Source organism: Rhopilema esculentum, chromosome 6, assembly GCF_057945365.1.
Source record: "Rhopilema esculentum isolate cy_ngs chromosome 6, ASM5794536v1, whole genome shotgun sequence".
Taxonomy (NCBI): domain Eukaryota; kingdom Metazoa; phylum Cnidaria; class Scyphozoa; order Rhizostomeae; family Rhizostomatidae; genus Rhopilema; species Rhopilema esculentum.
The window spans coordinates 1,703,771-1,720,694 of record NC_142820.1 but is presented as its reverse complement, the minus strand read 5'-3'; the positions used below and the strand labels follow the sequence as shown (position 1 = coordinate 1,720,694).

Sequence of the window (16,924 nt, the reverse complement as noted above, 5' to 3'; positions counted from 1 at the left end):
AAAAATAAAGTAGGGGCAAAATTGTAGACTTTGAATTTTATTAAGAAAAAAGTTAATTTGAATTAACTGCACTTTCTTTATACCCAATCATATATACAATTCTTCACAAGATCTTCGACAAAAGGAGGAATGAAAAATATTCCAAATTTATAAACAAACGTCAGTAACATGATAATTAATTAATTTGATTCCATCCACATAATCGATGACTGTAAGCATTTTGGGACACCGAATTTCGTAAAAAATCCAAGCAAAAATAAAAACATAATGCTTAACTTTAAAAACTACTTGGTCGTTAATATTTAGTTTTATGAATATTTGCTGCGAATTTTACGAAGGTCATTGTTGCTCTTATCTGCCATAATCGACCCAAAAGTAAATTTCAGCAAAATATGTACTTAAATAAACTGTACACTGCTCTCGTCTATATATTTCACTGTATTTTTACCCTCTTGTGTTGAGAACTTTCCTCCTTCGTGGGCTGATTAAAGATGATTGATATTTTCGGTTTGCCTTGAGTAGAAACAGCATCCATATTGATCTTTTCATGGCTCCATTCTGCATGCATTTAGGACACATAACTGCTATGCAATGATGAGCCCGGATACGAGGCAAGCCTCGCATTCCGACAGCAATGTTGTTCAGTGAGGAATGGAAAACAGTCTCAGACGTCCTTGCCGAAACCTATCTACGGTAGATGTTAATGATGGCGATGACAAAACCCGTTTCCCTTTGAATCCACAGTCAACAGAGTCGATACCTTCAGAAAACGTGTCTGAATGGTTTCGTCGGCTCTCGTTATTATTGCATTCTACAAACATGCTGTCCTTATGCCATTCGTTCAGGCTACGTTGGTCCGTAAAGTTCTTCTGGGCCGTCCTTATTTGCTTCACCCAGTTGTCCTAGAAGGAAAAATAACGAAGATTTGATGAAATTCTTATGCATTAGAATATCAATGCAACATATCGAATGCAATGTCTTCGTTTAGTCCTTAAGCAATTTTATAAGAACATGGTTCATTAGAACTCGTCAAAAAACCTTGTTTTTAATTTGTTCTAACCATACTACACTGGGGACACTTAGACCTCCTTTTTGTGTTCCGTGCCCTAACATAATCTACCGACGAACTCTGACAAATTCCAACAAGACGAAAAGAAAAGGCGGTCACATTTTCCCTTCTGCACAAATTATGACGTCATTACGATAATAAATACGATCATCTCTTAGAAATGATAGAGGATCTCCAGATAGATGGCAAAGATCTAAGAATCAAGGGACCTGTACTGGAAACAAAAAGCAGCTTCAAGACTTGGTACCCAGGTGGGAGAATATACATAAATAAAGCAAGGGGTGAGGCAAGGTTGCGTACTATCGCCTGACTTATCAAACCTCTACAGGGAAAGAATATTAAGAAAGGTAGAAGATCTGCCAGGGCTTGTTGTCGGAGGGATCTATATCAATAACCTCTGTAGTGCAGATGATCCTGTTCTTTAGCAACATCGGAAGAACAACTTCAAGGCTTAGTAGAAAAGATAATTCTAAAGACTGCAAAAAGGGTTCATGTATCAACGCTAAGAAGACAGCGTATGGTAGTAACCAAAGAGAAGGATGTTCCTACATGTAGCATCTGGGTTCGTAACGCTAAAATCAAGCAAGTGAACAACCAGTCTAGTTATTCGGGAAGCTTGATTAAATCAGATGCTAGATGTGAAAGGGAGCGGAGACCCTTTTTTCAAAAATATCCTAAAATTTGGAAGTGAGACATAGACTCTATCTAAAGAAATCGAAAAGAGAATCAGTGCAGCAGAGATGTGGTTCCGGCGGAGAATATTTAGAACTAAGCTGGACAAGATATACAACGAATGAAGAGGCTCTGGTTAAAGCAGACACTGAAAGAAAGCTGTTAAAATATTAAGAAACAACAGTTACAGTTCCTTGTACACTGCATTAGGAAGTAAATAATAGAAAAGCTAATACTTACAGGAGAGATAGATTTGAAAAAGGGTAAAAGGAAGGCAGAGGATAAGGATTGCAGAATGGAGTGGGAAATCATCGTTCCAACTCATTAGCAGTACGGAAAGCAGGAATGAAGGACATAAACTGGTCGCCGATGTCACACGATAGGGCATTGCAAAAAGAAGAAGTGGCAACTGAAACTTTTTACGAATTTCATGATTTTCCTATCTTAATGTTTTGCCACACTTTTTAGCATAAAATGCCTAATTCAACGTGAAAAATGTCTTTGATAATAATTTGTTCAATTTATTACCTTCTCCTTTGATCCTGATGCTTGAAGGGTACAAACAGCTAAAGTCTGACAAAATCTGTTATGACTTTCCAAAACAAAAGAATGTTTATAAGCAGATCCTAAAAAAGAAATTTAAGAAATTATTAAGAGCCTTATGGTTATCAAACAAAGAATAACAGGTGCATATCAAAAATATTTTCTGGTAGTTTACATTCATTTTGAAAAATATTTTCTGGTAGAAGTACTTTGGTCAGCAAGATGTCTGAGAACTGACTATATCAACACAAAAAGATTGCACATAGGAAGGGTTGAAAGGCAGTAGTTGCTATTGTTTTGGGGGGGGGGAGATCCCCCAAAATTGCTAGTGAAAAACCCCCTTTTCTTCTCTATCATTAGCGCCTCCAATAATTCCACCCTATCTATAGTAACGGGTCACCACTCATAATATTATGAAGAAATTTTCTAGGTGAGAATCCAGGAATGAGATCATTCACAATTTAAAAAACTTAACAAAATATTGTCGATTGCAATTTAAAAATTTGGATGAAATGAAAGCATATCGTAGGCAGTGTAATGGTTGTTTTGGGAATTTTATCGTAATAATCTCAATGCGTGGTATGAGTTTGGAGGCGCAGAATCACAACTATTAAATAAAATCACTATTTTTTTTACTTCTTTTGATTCGATACTTTTTAACATCTTACCATAAATTTGGTGGGCTTACCTGAGTTAACGTATTCTTCACAGTCATATATTCTCATTCTGTCCAATGAGATAGGCTGAAAAAATGAAACGTTAAGGTACATTGGCCCAGTTTTTATACAAATTCTAAATACTCCAGAAAGGAGACGAATTGTTTTACGTGCCACGAATAAGTCATCGTGATTTGTTCTTTTGACAAAAAATTTTCGTTTTGTCACTTTAAATCTTCAAACTTATTAAAAATTTCAAGCTGTTGATCAATGCAAAGCCAGTAAAGAGCGTCCTTTCTTGCAATCAGTGTTTCTTTGATTAAGTTTAGTATGAACTTTCAGTTACTATGAGCAAGTTCAACTACATTGGATTCAGTAGGTAGGAAAATGATATTGACGATAAATAAAATGCTACAAGTAGAAAAAATCACCATTTTTATGAATGGAACATGATTGTTTATTACATTGCGATCTCTAGTAAGATAAACAGAGTGCCATGAGCATTGATAAACAAGCTATACTTTCTACAGGATTTTGAAGATACTTGATAAAAGTTTGGCTAGAAGGGCAAGGAATTGCACATTTTTCAGAAGACTTTTCATTTCATCTCCCTGATAATAAATCTGCATACCAAATAAGAAAATTTTCATTACCTGTCTAAAAACTAAATAGCTTGGCGATTGAAGGTCGCTTCCAGTAGAGCCACTCCGCTTTACTGATGGTGACGTTTTTTCTTCAGGAATCGAGGAGGATTCCAAGAGGTGATGACTTGTGTTCCTTCGCTGCAAAGAGAGAATATAATAAAAAAGTAAGCAAATCTTCGTAATTGAATCTACAACTCAGTTTACTTGGATTGCAAGGTCTCTTCAACAAATGCGATAACTACATCCAGCATCCCAGTATATGCATCAGAAGCAAACTGCCAACAAAAACAGTAATTGGTAGAAACTCACTCATTGAAACCGTGCTAGTGATTTATGGCTTTGCGATACCTTACGCATTAAATTGACTTCAAATTCTTTGATTGTAGCTTACCTTTAACAATTTTCCATGAAAGGCTCGTCGATATTTTGTCAATAATATCATATCATCAAAAAGAAGAACAAACAGCTCACTCTTGCTGCCATCTATAAAGGATGTTTAACAATAAGCATGTTTTACTCTATTGCCATAAAAGTCTGGATACATTTAATTGATTCAAATTTTAATACAATTTAATATCAAGCATTGTGATGAAGCTTTGTCGTAAAAGTCTCTTAAATATGGCCTCCAAGTGCACCTCTCGATTTTAATCTCATTTAAGCTCTTAGTTCTTTCAAAAACTTTAAAAAATATATCTCTATCTAAATAATATCAAGGAATTATTATAACCATTATTAATAAAAGATTAAATTGACTGGTATTACATCTTGTACACGAATAAATTCTTCAAAAATTGTGAAAATTAAAAATCTAAGCTCACATTTCATCGACAATGCGACTTTCTCTCGATATGAATTCCTTAAGCCAACAAGACAAGTGCGATTTCACGCAAAACAATTCTAGGCTCGAAACAGTTTTAGAAAACTGCGGATTAGCAAAAATTGTAAATGGCATTCTTATAAAAAGTTTGTTTTTCGGGAATCTGCGTAAAAGGGAATTCAGAAATGCTACCTATTAATGTTAGGTATCCATCCAAAAGAAGAACCCTCCATGGGTTAGCAAAGATGCTGCTACAGTTTCTATTTGAAATCTCCGCCTTCATAAACTGCAAATAGAAACAAACACATTAAAAGCATTTCATTTAATCTTCATGTCATCTGAACCACATTTTACACAAGTTGATAAGCTTAAGCTTCAAATGTGGTTTTCACTGGCCTACCAAAGTTCCAAGTTACTTTATCGATTGTTCATTCAACTACATTATTATCAACCTGAATAAGCAGTCTAAGAAATAATCTGCCAAAATAGCACGAAAACGTGAAGGATTTTGTGCTGTTATACAATTTTAGAGTACATAGTGTAAGTTAATAAAAAAAAATTCATTCTGCATAGATGAAATGAAGAAGTACCTCAGGTATGAAGGTTTTAGGGTCATTCTCTATCAATGTAGGCCAAACAAGATTTTCACTTATTTCTTTTATCTTTTCTAGATTCGATAACACGTGTAATTCTCCTTCAATTTCACCTGAAATGAAAAATTGATTTCTCAACGAAAAGGTATGACTGTTTCTTGGCTCAAATTTCGTAACGTTGAAAATTCAACATTGTATCTTGCTTGGAAATCAATAAACTTAAAATGTTTGCAGTATTAAGGGTGAAAAATTTGTCAAATTGAAAATGGCTCAATCTGAATGCTTCAGGTTTCAAAATCACTTTGTGAAGTAGAAGCTGGTAAAAGAACAGGAAACATCTCAATTTACAGAAAAGTGCTTTGGCTTTTCAAGGTATCATCTGTTGACACGAAAAGTAATTTCTTTCAAGAAAAGTAATGAATATCACAGCATCGTTGGAGATTTTTTATCCACTTGTGTACGTGTGGTTAGTTATATTTAAAGATACAAATTAACAGTAATACACAAACGACTAGATCTGAATAGTGGACGAGAGGGAGGGGGGGGGGGGGAGCATGTCTCTATGCCCTTGCGTAAGATAAAGCAATATACTTAGGGGAAGCAAGAGACTTCTAGATTCCCAACATGGTACTCACGAATTGACTTTTGCACACTGTTTATTACTGCCATAAGAGGATCATATTCGCCACTCGATTTTGTCGTATTGGTTTTGATTGCCTGGAAAAATAGAGAAAAACCAGTGTAAATTATTTAAAATGGGAGATAATTCTCTTTTAATTGTATCTTTGTAACAGAAATCATATCCTAGCCAGGCTTCTTGGCTGATTATGTTTGAGGCTGCACAAAAGCTCCTGTTTAAAAGAGACTGCGTGTTTCGCGGCTCAGCAATGGACAATGCAAGTTAGTATCGGTAGCTCAAACAAATAAAGAAATATAAACCTTAGAACATGCGATGAGGAAAATGCACAAAGGAGTTTATAGACAAAGATAACTTTGAACAAAAATTAGAAATAATGTTAATTCATATCAATCATTGGAAAAAAAATTATAAAAGTACCTTGAGTAATAATGGGTATTTTGTCAAGTGCTGTACTGGCGCAACTAGCAAATCGTTAAGGCGCAAACGATTGCATCTGAGGTCGGCTTCACTCCACTAGAAGACGAAAAAAGTACTAAAATTTAACCTTACAAAAAAAGTCTTTAATGTTTAAAAGCTCGATTTGCAATATGGAAGAAAGCTTTATTTTGTTATTCATAAGGTATCCGTTGGGACAGGAAAATTGTAGGCCCCAACCCCAATTAACATGCACAAAGTGGAAAGATACCGGGGATGCATAAGCCGATGATACCAAGAACTATGATTGAACGTCCCTCCTTAATTCCCTCGAGCGATTTTAAAGAAAAATCATTTAGAAATCTGGAAGGCAGCATTCCTTAGTAAAATCTCTGTAACCTAAATAATGCGTTGTCATGCGTATCCAAGGCTGGGCTATGATCCATCATGGCGGCAAAAATATAGCTTCGTGGTGGATGGGAATAATATGCATCACTATTTGTGTTCTTCACAAAAGTGTGAAAAATCCTGTGTTTAAGCGATTAACGACAACTTGAAATCACAATTGGCAACATATTATTGACGGCTTTAGAAAAACGCTCTGAAGTAAACTTATATATTCTAACAGTGTCTAAAATGTCGACGCTTTTGCTGTCATTTGCAAATATCCTGGTTCCAGGAATATGGCTGACGTGGTATTGTTATAGGGAAGTAGAGAGCATTGTGAGGACCTTTTACCATTTATTTTTCAAAATCTACAAAAGAGGTGCTCCCAAACACCTAAAGAGGTGCTCCCAAACATAACACTACAATTTGAGACATACTTTCATAAACTCTTTGAATTCTGCGTCTTCACTGAGTGAATTAAGATGTCCTCTCGCTTTTGAGTAATTTACACAGTACTCGTGATACTCTGGATGCAGAGACAAGTTAAACTGGAAGAGAATGAAATGAAGTAAGGAAAATGTGGCACATTATAGTGGATGCTTGATTCGAAGCCTGAAATTCTAATCATCATTCCTACAATATCAACCATTTTTTAACTAACCGTGATCTATCTTTGCCTAAGCCTCATTAGTATCCTGGCATATTATCTGAATGCGGTTAAATCATGAAATTATTGACTGTCAAGAATTTGGTGACTTTTGGTATCATATTTAACGCAAATGAATACTTGATGTGGCAACGTATGCCAATACCCTTTTGTTGCCCTTTTGGCGGTTAAGGACACAATCTCATCCGTTTTCTAGACAGTTGCTAACATTTAGTGACAACAAAGACAGCTAGAACGAAAAAAATTAAAGAAGTGTCTTTCTTGATCTATCTTATTTGTTAATGACCGCAAGAATCTCATGACGTGATTACCTAAAAGACTTATGACTAGATCTCTTAGCGTTCTTGCAAGCGATGTTCCAACATTCGCCCTTATGAACTGTCATGGGAGGCAGATATACTTTAAATGTTCAGGTATTACAAAGAAGCAGTCATTTACATTACTTGCTCCAGAAGCTCTGTTGATAAAAACTAAGTACGACATAGAGCAATTTCTTATTAAGTGGGCAAAATCAGACCTCAAAGTTCGGAATAAACTGTTGCCCTGGTTTCCAGAAAGCAATATATACAATAGTATACAGGAGCAGTACTCGAAAAAATCCATTACCATTTACACGTGACTAAGCTCATTATAAGTGTCAAGTTACGCAATTTCTTCGTATATGCCAAGTAAAGTTATCTTTAAGAAACACAGAAACATGCCAGATAGTTAACATGAAATAGAACATCTTATTAGTAGAAAAAATCACTTGAACAGGTATATAATTGTCAGTAGCTCCTTATCTCATATTATGTTTGTTTGTAGTAGGTACCTAACTGTCGATGCATCTTGTCTCTAAGAGATTGGATATTTTAGCATTTTTTAAGGAAAGGAACGACCAAGACTATGAGCTCTACATTTGATGGTCGAATTAAGGAAAAATTTATGAAGAATACAAAACGTTATTTTTGGTATTTGGTATTTTTGGTAAACGTTAGTTAGAGGTAATTTGAAACTGAAATTAGAAACGGAAACAGCTAATCTTTGTGGGCAACAATGTTTACTGTGTGTTGGTTCTGAATGTTTGGATTATCTCGGGGCCTGAAGTCTGATAGGCAGTTCATTATAAAACAGAATGCGTGTATTACGTATTAGAAGTTGGGTGAACCGAAGTAAATTATATTTTTTTAAGGAAACTGCTATTTCCAACAACGTTTAGCGTAGTGATGGTTATACAAGCAAAGATTAGAGTGAACTTGAAACAAAGGATGCCGACCAAATTTTAAAGACGTTAGGTTTTATTTTATTTCAAATATCTCGCCCAAGCATCCAGGATTTCATCAGAGTAATAATTAGTATTATTCGTTTCCTACCTCTCTGAAAGCGCTGATGATTGTTTTCGAGTTGCCGAATTGAGCTTCGGTCTCGACCTCAAACATCCGCAACAGCTTTTCAGCAAATGAAGTCGAGGCCTGGATCGATTAGAAAAAACTAATTACGATTATGTATAAACCAAAAGTTGCACAAACTACCATGTTTGCAAATAGTGCTGTGATCACATATATATTCAAAACGAATATAACTGTTTGGAAAAAAAAAATTCAGAACAAAGTAAAACCTGACCCAAAAAATATAAGAAAATGATTCGAAATAATTTGCATCTCCTATTCATAGAAAATGGGCATCCTTTTCAGTTGTAATAGAAATTGAAACTAAAAGCATAAAGACCTGTATTAAACTGTCGATGTTGCTGAACACAATGTCTGGATTCACTCTATCCAAAAAACCAAATTTTTTTGCCATAGCCATGGGTAGATGGAAGACCTAAACATAAACAAAAGAATAACAAGGTTGTAGAGTTAATAATTCTAGCCACGAGAAACGAAGCAATTCCAAAAATAAGAGCCTTGAAAACTAAATAAAAGGACACCTTTTGAAGAGGAATATTGAAACGTCAAGGGTTATTGGTAAATAAATCGAGTAAAATGTCGAGCCTTTTAGGGGCATCATAGAGGATGTGGCTTTTATGGAAAAACATGTGCTACGTACTATTTACTACTCCATATCACCATTGGTCCTTTCTCTACAGTTTGACAGCTACCTGCTTCTTTTAAAGATTTAACTTCTTATCAAGGTATTGAAATTATAAAAAAGTTTGATCACCTCTTTCAAAACTAGAAGATGATCCGTAATGTAAGTAACTTCTGCATGGAAAAGCTCCCACACTGCTTCGAATCGTTTCCTCTCTTTTGTTGGCAATGCATTTACGGCAGCTTCGTCTAATATATTGCCTGATAAATCAGTCCAGTGCAAATGCTGAAAGATTTGAATGTGAAGAATTGAATAAGATTGAATAGTAGCTAGGTCATTCTACAAAGTAATTCTGGGACAATTAATTATTGGTAGGGCAAGAGTTTCATTTGTATTTTTACCCGCCTACTTCTTGAATGCACAGGTTTATGAAAGCACAAAATATACTAAGGTTAGAGTAGCAGGGTTACGTTGGAAATAAACAGTACCAACAAAATAACAGATGTTAAGCTGTTGTTTCTATAAATTGTATGCTTTTGAAATATTCGATATAGGAGTTACCTTGTACTTCACCAAGGCGTGTGTTGCTAAATCCTTTCCACATTCCCCCATTTCCTCCAACAGCACTCTCAAAGATTCTAGATTTGCTTTCTTCCCTCCCTATAGGCAGAAGCAGTTAAAAGTGAAAGGAATGCTTGATAACGAACAGAATGGAGAAAGATGGAGGTGATAAGAAGATAATTTTGGATTATAGATTGAAGCGAAATGCACAACCCGTAAATGAACATCAAACTGAAAGTAAATCAATATAGGAGATGCATTGACAAAATAAGATGCATTATTATTCATCATAAACATTTCAACGAAGTGTTGTTTATATTTACCAGTTTGTTTTTCAGCATAGCCCAAGGAGTTTTTCCTTCCAAATTTCGTGAGTCTAGAGTAAGAGAGAAAGAAAATTGATGAAAATAAATGATGATAATGATAGGTCACTAGTGACAGACAATTGAAAACATGCTACTCTTAGGGAGAGATTTCTTATCTCTTTAAAGTTTATGAGAAACAGGTTAGAAGGCTGAGCATTTTTAACATTGTGACTGAAGAGATTTTTGTCTCAGAAGGCTCAAGGCTTGCGCGCGTGGTAGAGGGAAAATATCCCGTAGTTGTAGGTTTATCTTACCCCTTTGATATTTAAAATGGTTCCAGTTTCAGAGAGGCAAAAAATTTCGAATTAAGAAGAGCACAAGACTAATTGAAAAGTTTAATAGATAGATAAGGCTCAATCTCATATTGTTCGATACCGGAGAGACAACTTCTTTGTCATCTGTTCTGAATTAGGCCCTCTCCGAGAAATTGTCCCTGCTGTGAAAACTCCTTAGAAAAAACTTTGCTAGGAAGCTATGACACCTCAGACTAGCATTCATCAAATACAAAAAAAGGAATAACTGATATAGAATAGAATTTACCATTAACTTTGTGTCCCGTCGCTTCAAGATAAAGAGTATGTAAATCCATACGCAGGTTCGAATCAGGCTCCACTTCGGTGGCATTTGGCAGGCGCCTCCGTGACGACCGCGTGCATTGCAGAGCCGCTCGTCTGAAAGACAATTTTATCAAGCATAAGCACTGAGCGGAAACTCAAACTCAAAATTTTTTTCGGCAAGCAAACAAATTAATTACAATATACTGATTTAAATGCAATTTTTAGAAGTTTCAAATTAGAGAAATAAGTATGATCAGATAATCAATTGGTTTTTATTATGCTGAGGAACACATGAAAAAACTCACGATGAGCTATCGAGTCATGTGCCCTGTTTGACGTACTTAATAACATTATGTATAGATTTTAGTTTGAATTGAACATAACAGAACAGTAAAGATAACTGATTATAGAAGAATAATGAAAAGGTCATATTAACCAGTAAAGGGGTAGGGAGGGTTTAGAAGTGTATTTAAGGTTTTAAGTGGTGAAAAGTTTTGTATCAAGTGAATTTTCATCATCCTTTTGAAGGCATTTTTGTTGCAAGAAATTTTAAGTTCGTCTGGCAAGGAGTTCCAGAGCTTAACTCCACTAAATGTTAACAATTTTTTTTAAAGTTTGTAGAAACTGAAGGAAGAGAAAAACCAAGACTGGACTGCCTTGTATTATTCTTCTATTATCTTTGCTAGCTATTAAATAATATCGCTGTCCGTTATGCAATATCCGAATGAAAACCTCGAAATATTTTCTTTGGAATCCAGATATTCTAGAAGAACTGTATGATCTCCTGAAGCGTTGGATACTTCTCCTAAACAACGACTATGAAAGAATGAAGGGCCGAGAGAAGGGCGTGTGCATAAAAATGCCAAATACAAATGAAGCCAAGGAAGAGATACGGGTGAGGAACGGGGGTAGCTAATCAACTCAAGTACCAAGAGCAATCATTGAAACGTCCCAAAAGATTGATAATTAGTTAGATTGGGGGGGGGGGCTGTTATAGCCTATTACGCTTCAACATTACAATCAAGCATTTAACTACAAACCTCATAGCAGCGTCTTCCTCGCTTTCTCCCTGTAATCACAAACATAAGACATGAAATATGAAATTTGAAATATATCTATGATTTAGGCAAGGGAGATTATTGGTAACAAATTGCAGTACCTTTTGGAAGATTATAATTAGAAGGTGAAGACACAAGGTATCAAAACGATTTGAAGAACGAGAGCTGGCAGCGAGAAGGTAGAAAAGAAACACTCGTAATATTATAGCGGGTAATATTACGCGCTATAAAATGTAAAGGTGACAGATGACCTCAGAGACGAGTTAAGATTTGCCTAGTGATAGAGCTCTTGTGAACTTGATACCAAATATCTATTCATATCTATTCATATCACCTTGAAAAGATTTCAAATGCTTTTAAGTTTTCCTACACCATTGACCCTAATCGAGAACTGGGGCTTTGCGCCAACAATTTTTAACCATTAAACCAGAAAAGCATCTTATTTGCCATTTGTTAAATTTCTTAAGAACAAGGCTATTTTCACAGATTGTGTAACGGAGAAGATGTATGGAAAGATATAAGTCCAAAATGTCCCGCCTGATTCTGCCCAACCGTAAACAATTTCACCTCTAGGACAATAACTTAAATCGCAGTAATGTTTTACTAAGAATTTTATCCAAACTCTGGGTACAATGTTATCCACTTTCAAAACTAACAGCGTAATTCCCATGACACGAAGCTCATTTAGAATAAGCTAAAGATTACAAGGACCAATAGTTCGATCTCACTGGATTTGGCCAAGGCTTATAACGTAGAAAACCATTGTTTCAGGGCAGAAGCGGACAAAATAACAGCTTGTCAAGATTATGGTTATAATCAGAACCGTATTTTTAGTTAATTAAATTTGTTAACTAAAGTGTCAGATTGCTTTGATGCATCTCCTTCACAGAAGACAGAAGACTGTTCTTTCACAGAACAAGATGTTCAGTTAATTCAAAGCTAGAGCAGTGTAATTCAAGAATGTTGCTTTTTGCATAATGAAATCCCAAACACTTACCGAGGTAAAGCCTAAAAGTTTGCTACGCTAGTTTCTGCATTCATTTAATCACATCATATGACATGTTAGACTACCTCTTGTGTAGTTTTCACTTAAGTTCGAGCTCTTGTTTCTTTGAGAATATAATAAAAATTGCGTAAAGCAGCACCAAGTTTCAAAAAATGGTACTAAGGCTAATCTTGAAATCAGAATAACACAATATTCTTACCAAACAGTGCGTGGGGCAGTAAAGAACACACAAACCGGGTCCTGTGACTGCATAGCTTCCAGAATGGAAAAGGGGCCAATTATTTACTTAAATAAACAACAGGTGACTTACACAAGTTAGAATTTACAAAAATCTTTGAGTATTATACACTTTTACTAAGCATTACAGTGGATAGCTTCAATCAATGTTCCGTCACGTTTTTTGCGCCTTGAAGGAGAGGCAGAGTGTTTGTACGTTGGTAACGCCAGTATAAAACTGGTACATAAACTGTTACGCTTTCAAACTGATATTTTCTATTATCTTTACAATGGTCACAATGTGATCCTTGCTCAAGAATTTAATTCCTACCTTTGTTTCCAACCTTGCAGTTACGAAGGCGAATCATTGTGGGTGAAGGGACTAAATTGCAGGACTTGAGCCCCCTCCCCCATCCCCAACGAATGAAACTGATACTTCCAAACGAAGCTTGGATGGAGAAAACTCTGATCTGATAACGGTGTAATTACCCATCTTTGCTAGCACCGATATAAAAATTCGGTACAAATTCGTCGCGAGCTGATCTCACTAAAGGTCACATTCCCAAATTTTTCATTTCCTTTCCCTTTACCAGTAAAGCTTCGGTATCGGTATCAAATCAACAAATTAAGGAAAGACATTGCGCAATGCCAAGAACTGCCTTTCGAAGACGAGGCACTGGTAAAACAGCATATACATCGATACGTTATAAGAAATGAAAGAAAAACAATCTTACCACAAATTTATCGTCACTCATGTCTTCACCTGATCCCCAAGATTCACTATCTTCATTCTAAATGTAAGAGGCAGTATGTTAACAAGAACACAGAACAAGCCTTGATTCAAATGACTGAAAATGAAAGAGACCAAGTTTCGTAAAAAAACCCTGTAGCCCCCGTCTGTGTCCACATTTTCCAAATTCTTACATCTTAAGCATATTTGCAAGAGTATGCACGAGTATATAAGCCATTGTCAATATTCTATTTCTGTAATTCTGATACAGGTCAAAAAAATTCGACTGCTGGAAGACAAGACGTGCTCTTAATATGATCTCTATTTCTATTTCAGGGTTCTAATTGGAAACACAATTTGTGAACTATGATCACAGGAGCTTCGATTAAATACAAAATTTGTGCACTTTTTAGCCTCTTTGGAAATTTTCAATAATTTTTAAGATGCGTATCAAGATGCGTGCTGACATTGCGTATCAAGCAATTCGTACATCCACTTTAGATTTTATCATCATAATCATCATGTACTTCTGGAGCTGGTTGATAGTGATAAAAGTACTTTGTCAAAGTCTCATTTTGAATTAAATAAGCCATGCTCCTTACATATCAGTTATGTATAGCAATAGAGATCTCAACAAGCTGAACCCAATAACCAAATGCTAATCCCATCTCTTTTTGATTTTACTGACTGGTATGTCTTTTGTTCCCTACTCAAACAATTTATGACGTACATTGCCCTATTAACTGATACACTCTTTTCATAAGAACACTAAGTTTATAAAAACATAGAGGTTTGACTTGACAAAAAAATAAGAACAACGAAAAAGTATCCAGCCCTACATGAAAGATCGCAAGAAAAAACCAATGTGTGCTTGAACGTTTACTATCGTATTAACAAAAAAGCAGATTTTGTCAGCTAATCAACCATGCTACTGAAAATGACATTCAGAGCTGTTATTTACTTAAACTACGGAACTTAAAAACATTTTTAGTATGTAGTTGTGGAAATTCAGTATTGAAATAAGACCAACAGAAAAAACACTCAAGCCTCAAACTATCCAAAAAATTGCGCTTTGGCAAAAATTGTCTGGTTCTTATATAAAATGAGTGTAAGCCATATTTTACATTCGTCTTCAAATTGTTCCCTCGACTTATCTCAAATTAAAATGAGTATCAAATTGCAGACACCATGGCAAATTCTATTTCGTAGCATTCGAATTGAAGATTTTCGAAGCATTTTATGAAAACTTGAAAACTATTACTGATGATTGCAATAAAAACATACATTTTGCAATCTGAGGCTGGGCAGGTTTTTGCGTTGTATTCTACAAACGTGTTTATATAAAAATGATAGTTACTACCTTTCAATTCCATTCCTATCAACTTTCTGTACTTAGTTACTCCCCTATGAACTTCTATCTTCTAGTTGCATAAGAAGACGTGCATTGATTGTAGTACAAAAATCTTTGTATATGTCATGTCTTATCATGCATATCACCTCTGTATTCCAATGTAACCAACGCGGACTAAACTATCTAAACTAAGTGACTCATTCACTTATATCCAATATTTCAACTTTCTTTAAGTGCAGTTAAGGAAATTAACATTAATTGGCATTCCAGTAATCATTTCCTAACAATGCAGCCTCAATGTTGCAATTAATTAAAAAATAAGGCACTGTTCTGATAAATTTGGTAATAAAACAGCAATTATTACAATTTTCCCACGTGGGGCAGCAGCAAAAGATATTCGATGAAAATATTAGTTCTAAATTGAGGCTGGATGTTAATCTATTTTCGTGAATCATCCTCTATTCAATAGGAAATACACTAATCGCTAATACATACTTCACTACAGTTAATAACTATACGCACAGGGTCAACTGTTCAACGCAGCGTGGGTGCCTTAAGTCAACAAGAACATGTATTTCCCAATCATAAATTAACGGAAAGTAAGATTCAGCCATGCTTATGTTTCTCACGTAACTAGTTCCCTAGTTCTCAATCCCCTTTAGAGTACCAAAGTGTCACCTCATCCAATATTTTAAATTTTTTAGTCCAGTTTTAATTGACCATGTAGTCTGACAGAACAGCATAGACTACCTCTAAATAAGAAAGATCTGTTCAATATGTCCCAAATTGGGTGCGATTTGGCCATATGAGTACAGATTCTTCCCCATCAAATTAATGTACTTTTGTCTTGGCTCATGTTTTTATCAACCAGGCCAGGAGAGTAACAGTAATCTAATGGTAAACTTGAAATTGGCCATAACTTAGCCTGTTTGTAAAACATTCAACCGATTGTACATATTTAGAGCTTTTTCATAAGGCTCTTTCAGGTTACGTAGCCAAAATTGAAAAATTCCAAAATAAGATTTTCGTAACGTCATCACATTGGAACTCTCTTCTTGATAAAAAAGCCAAAACTATATGCTAAACAAACAACCGCATCCTGCGTTGTTTCTGCTGCTGTAAGCTATTGTCAACTTATCTTGCTCTTAAAAGAGTATATATTTTGTTGTTCCTTCGCTTCTACGTAAAATTAAGATTTCTTTCTATACATAAAGTTTGCTTATAAAATTCATATGTGACCTTAATTGCAATCATTTGTAAAATCATACCTCAACTGTTATAACAGGAACTTCAGGTAGGATACCATTGGTTTGTCCAATCGAATCTTTTTTCTCGAGCTGAAATTGGCAAATAAAGCATTCTTTCTTACTGTATTCAGAATCTCGTCAACGCCTCTAAGTATAACATGTGATGGGAAAACTAAGCAAAGTTCTTTCGTATCCGACTAGACAACACCCAGTTATGAATTCAATATCGTTTATGTCTACCTCCTTGGAATTCAGAATTGGGAGTTAAACTGGGGCAATTCAACAGGCGGTTTTTAAACATGGAGAATGTGTACATATCTAGGGTCTGGTCATGTTTTATTCTGGTTATTTGCCATCAAACCATTTAGGTCGTCCGTCAACACATTGTCTGAAATTGAGCAATATAATGGTTTTTATACGTCATAGACAGCATTTACAGGGCTGTACGCCTCAAGTTGTGCAAATAATTTGAATTACATAAAGATGGTGGCAAATACCATCAAGAGTTTGGTTATCAGTGCCAGCGCAACAATTTTTAGGTCGCGCCCTTTTACTGCCAGCAAAATCACTTTTCCAGGAGGAAAAAGGAATTTTTACAATACGTATTTCTACCCCAAGTACCAGTCGCTCTTTAAAACACTCTTGTGTTTAGTGGAGAGAGCCTGGAGCAAAGGGTAACGTATTGTAAGAATTGGCGATTCTCTTCATTACCTACTATTCA

The 16,924-nt window shown here is 35.4% G+C and overlaps 1 protein-coding gene across 6 annotated transcripts in view; it reads right to left on the bottom strand.

The window, feature by feature from the left end:
• Positions 1-21: 21 nt before the first annotated feature.
• The window catches only part of LOC135686768 (pleckstrin homology domain-containing family G member 7), a 31,107-nt gene continuing 14,204 nt past the window's right edge, over positions 22-16,924 (bottom strand). For all 6 annotated transcript variants that reach the window (XM_065203092.2, XM_065203095.2, XM_065203094.2 and 3 more), the window contains 19 exons: positions 16,225-16,293; positions 13,610-13,666; positions 11,636-11,664; positions 10,579-10,709; positions 9,997-10,049; positions 9,674-9,772; positions 9,245-9,397; positions 8,810-8,905; positions 8,455-8,553; positions 6,873-6,983; positions 6,052-6,147; positions 5,630-5,711; positions 4,992-5,107; positions 4,594-4,687; positions 3,976-4,067; positions 3,594-3,722; positions 2,973-3,027; positions 2,270-2,367; positions 22-902 (listed from right to left, as the gene is read on the bottom strand). In XM_065203092.2, coding sequence (XP_065059164.2) covers positions 642-902; positions 2,270-2,367; positions 2,973-3,027; positions 3,594-3,722; positions 3,976-4,067; positions 4,594-4,687; positions 4,992-5,107; positions 5,630-5,711; positions 6,052-6,147; positions 6,873-6,983; positions 8,455-8,553; positions 8,810-8,905; positions 9,245-9,397; positions 9,674-9,772; positions 9,997-10,049; positions 10,579-10,709; positions 11,636-11,664; positions 13,610-13,666; positions 16,225-16,293 — 1,920 coding nt within the window. In that variant the 3' untranslated portion in view covers positions 22-641. The remainder of the gene's footprint in view (positions 903-2,269; positions 2,368-2,972; positions 3,028-3,593; positions 3,723-3,975; positions 4,068-4,593; positions 4,688-4,991; positions 5,108-5,629; positions 5,712-6,051; positions 6,148-6,872; positions 6,984-8,454; positions 8,554-8,809; positions 8,906-9,244; positions 9,398-9,673; positions 9,773-9,996; positions 10,050-10,578; positions 10,710-11,635; positions 11,665-13,609; positions 13,667-16,224; positions 16,294-16,924) is intronic.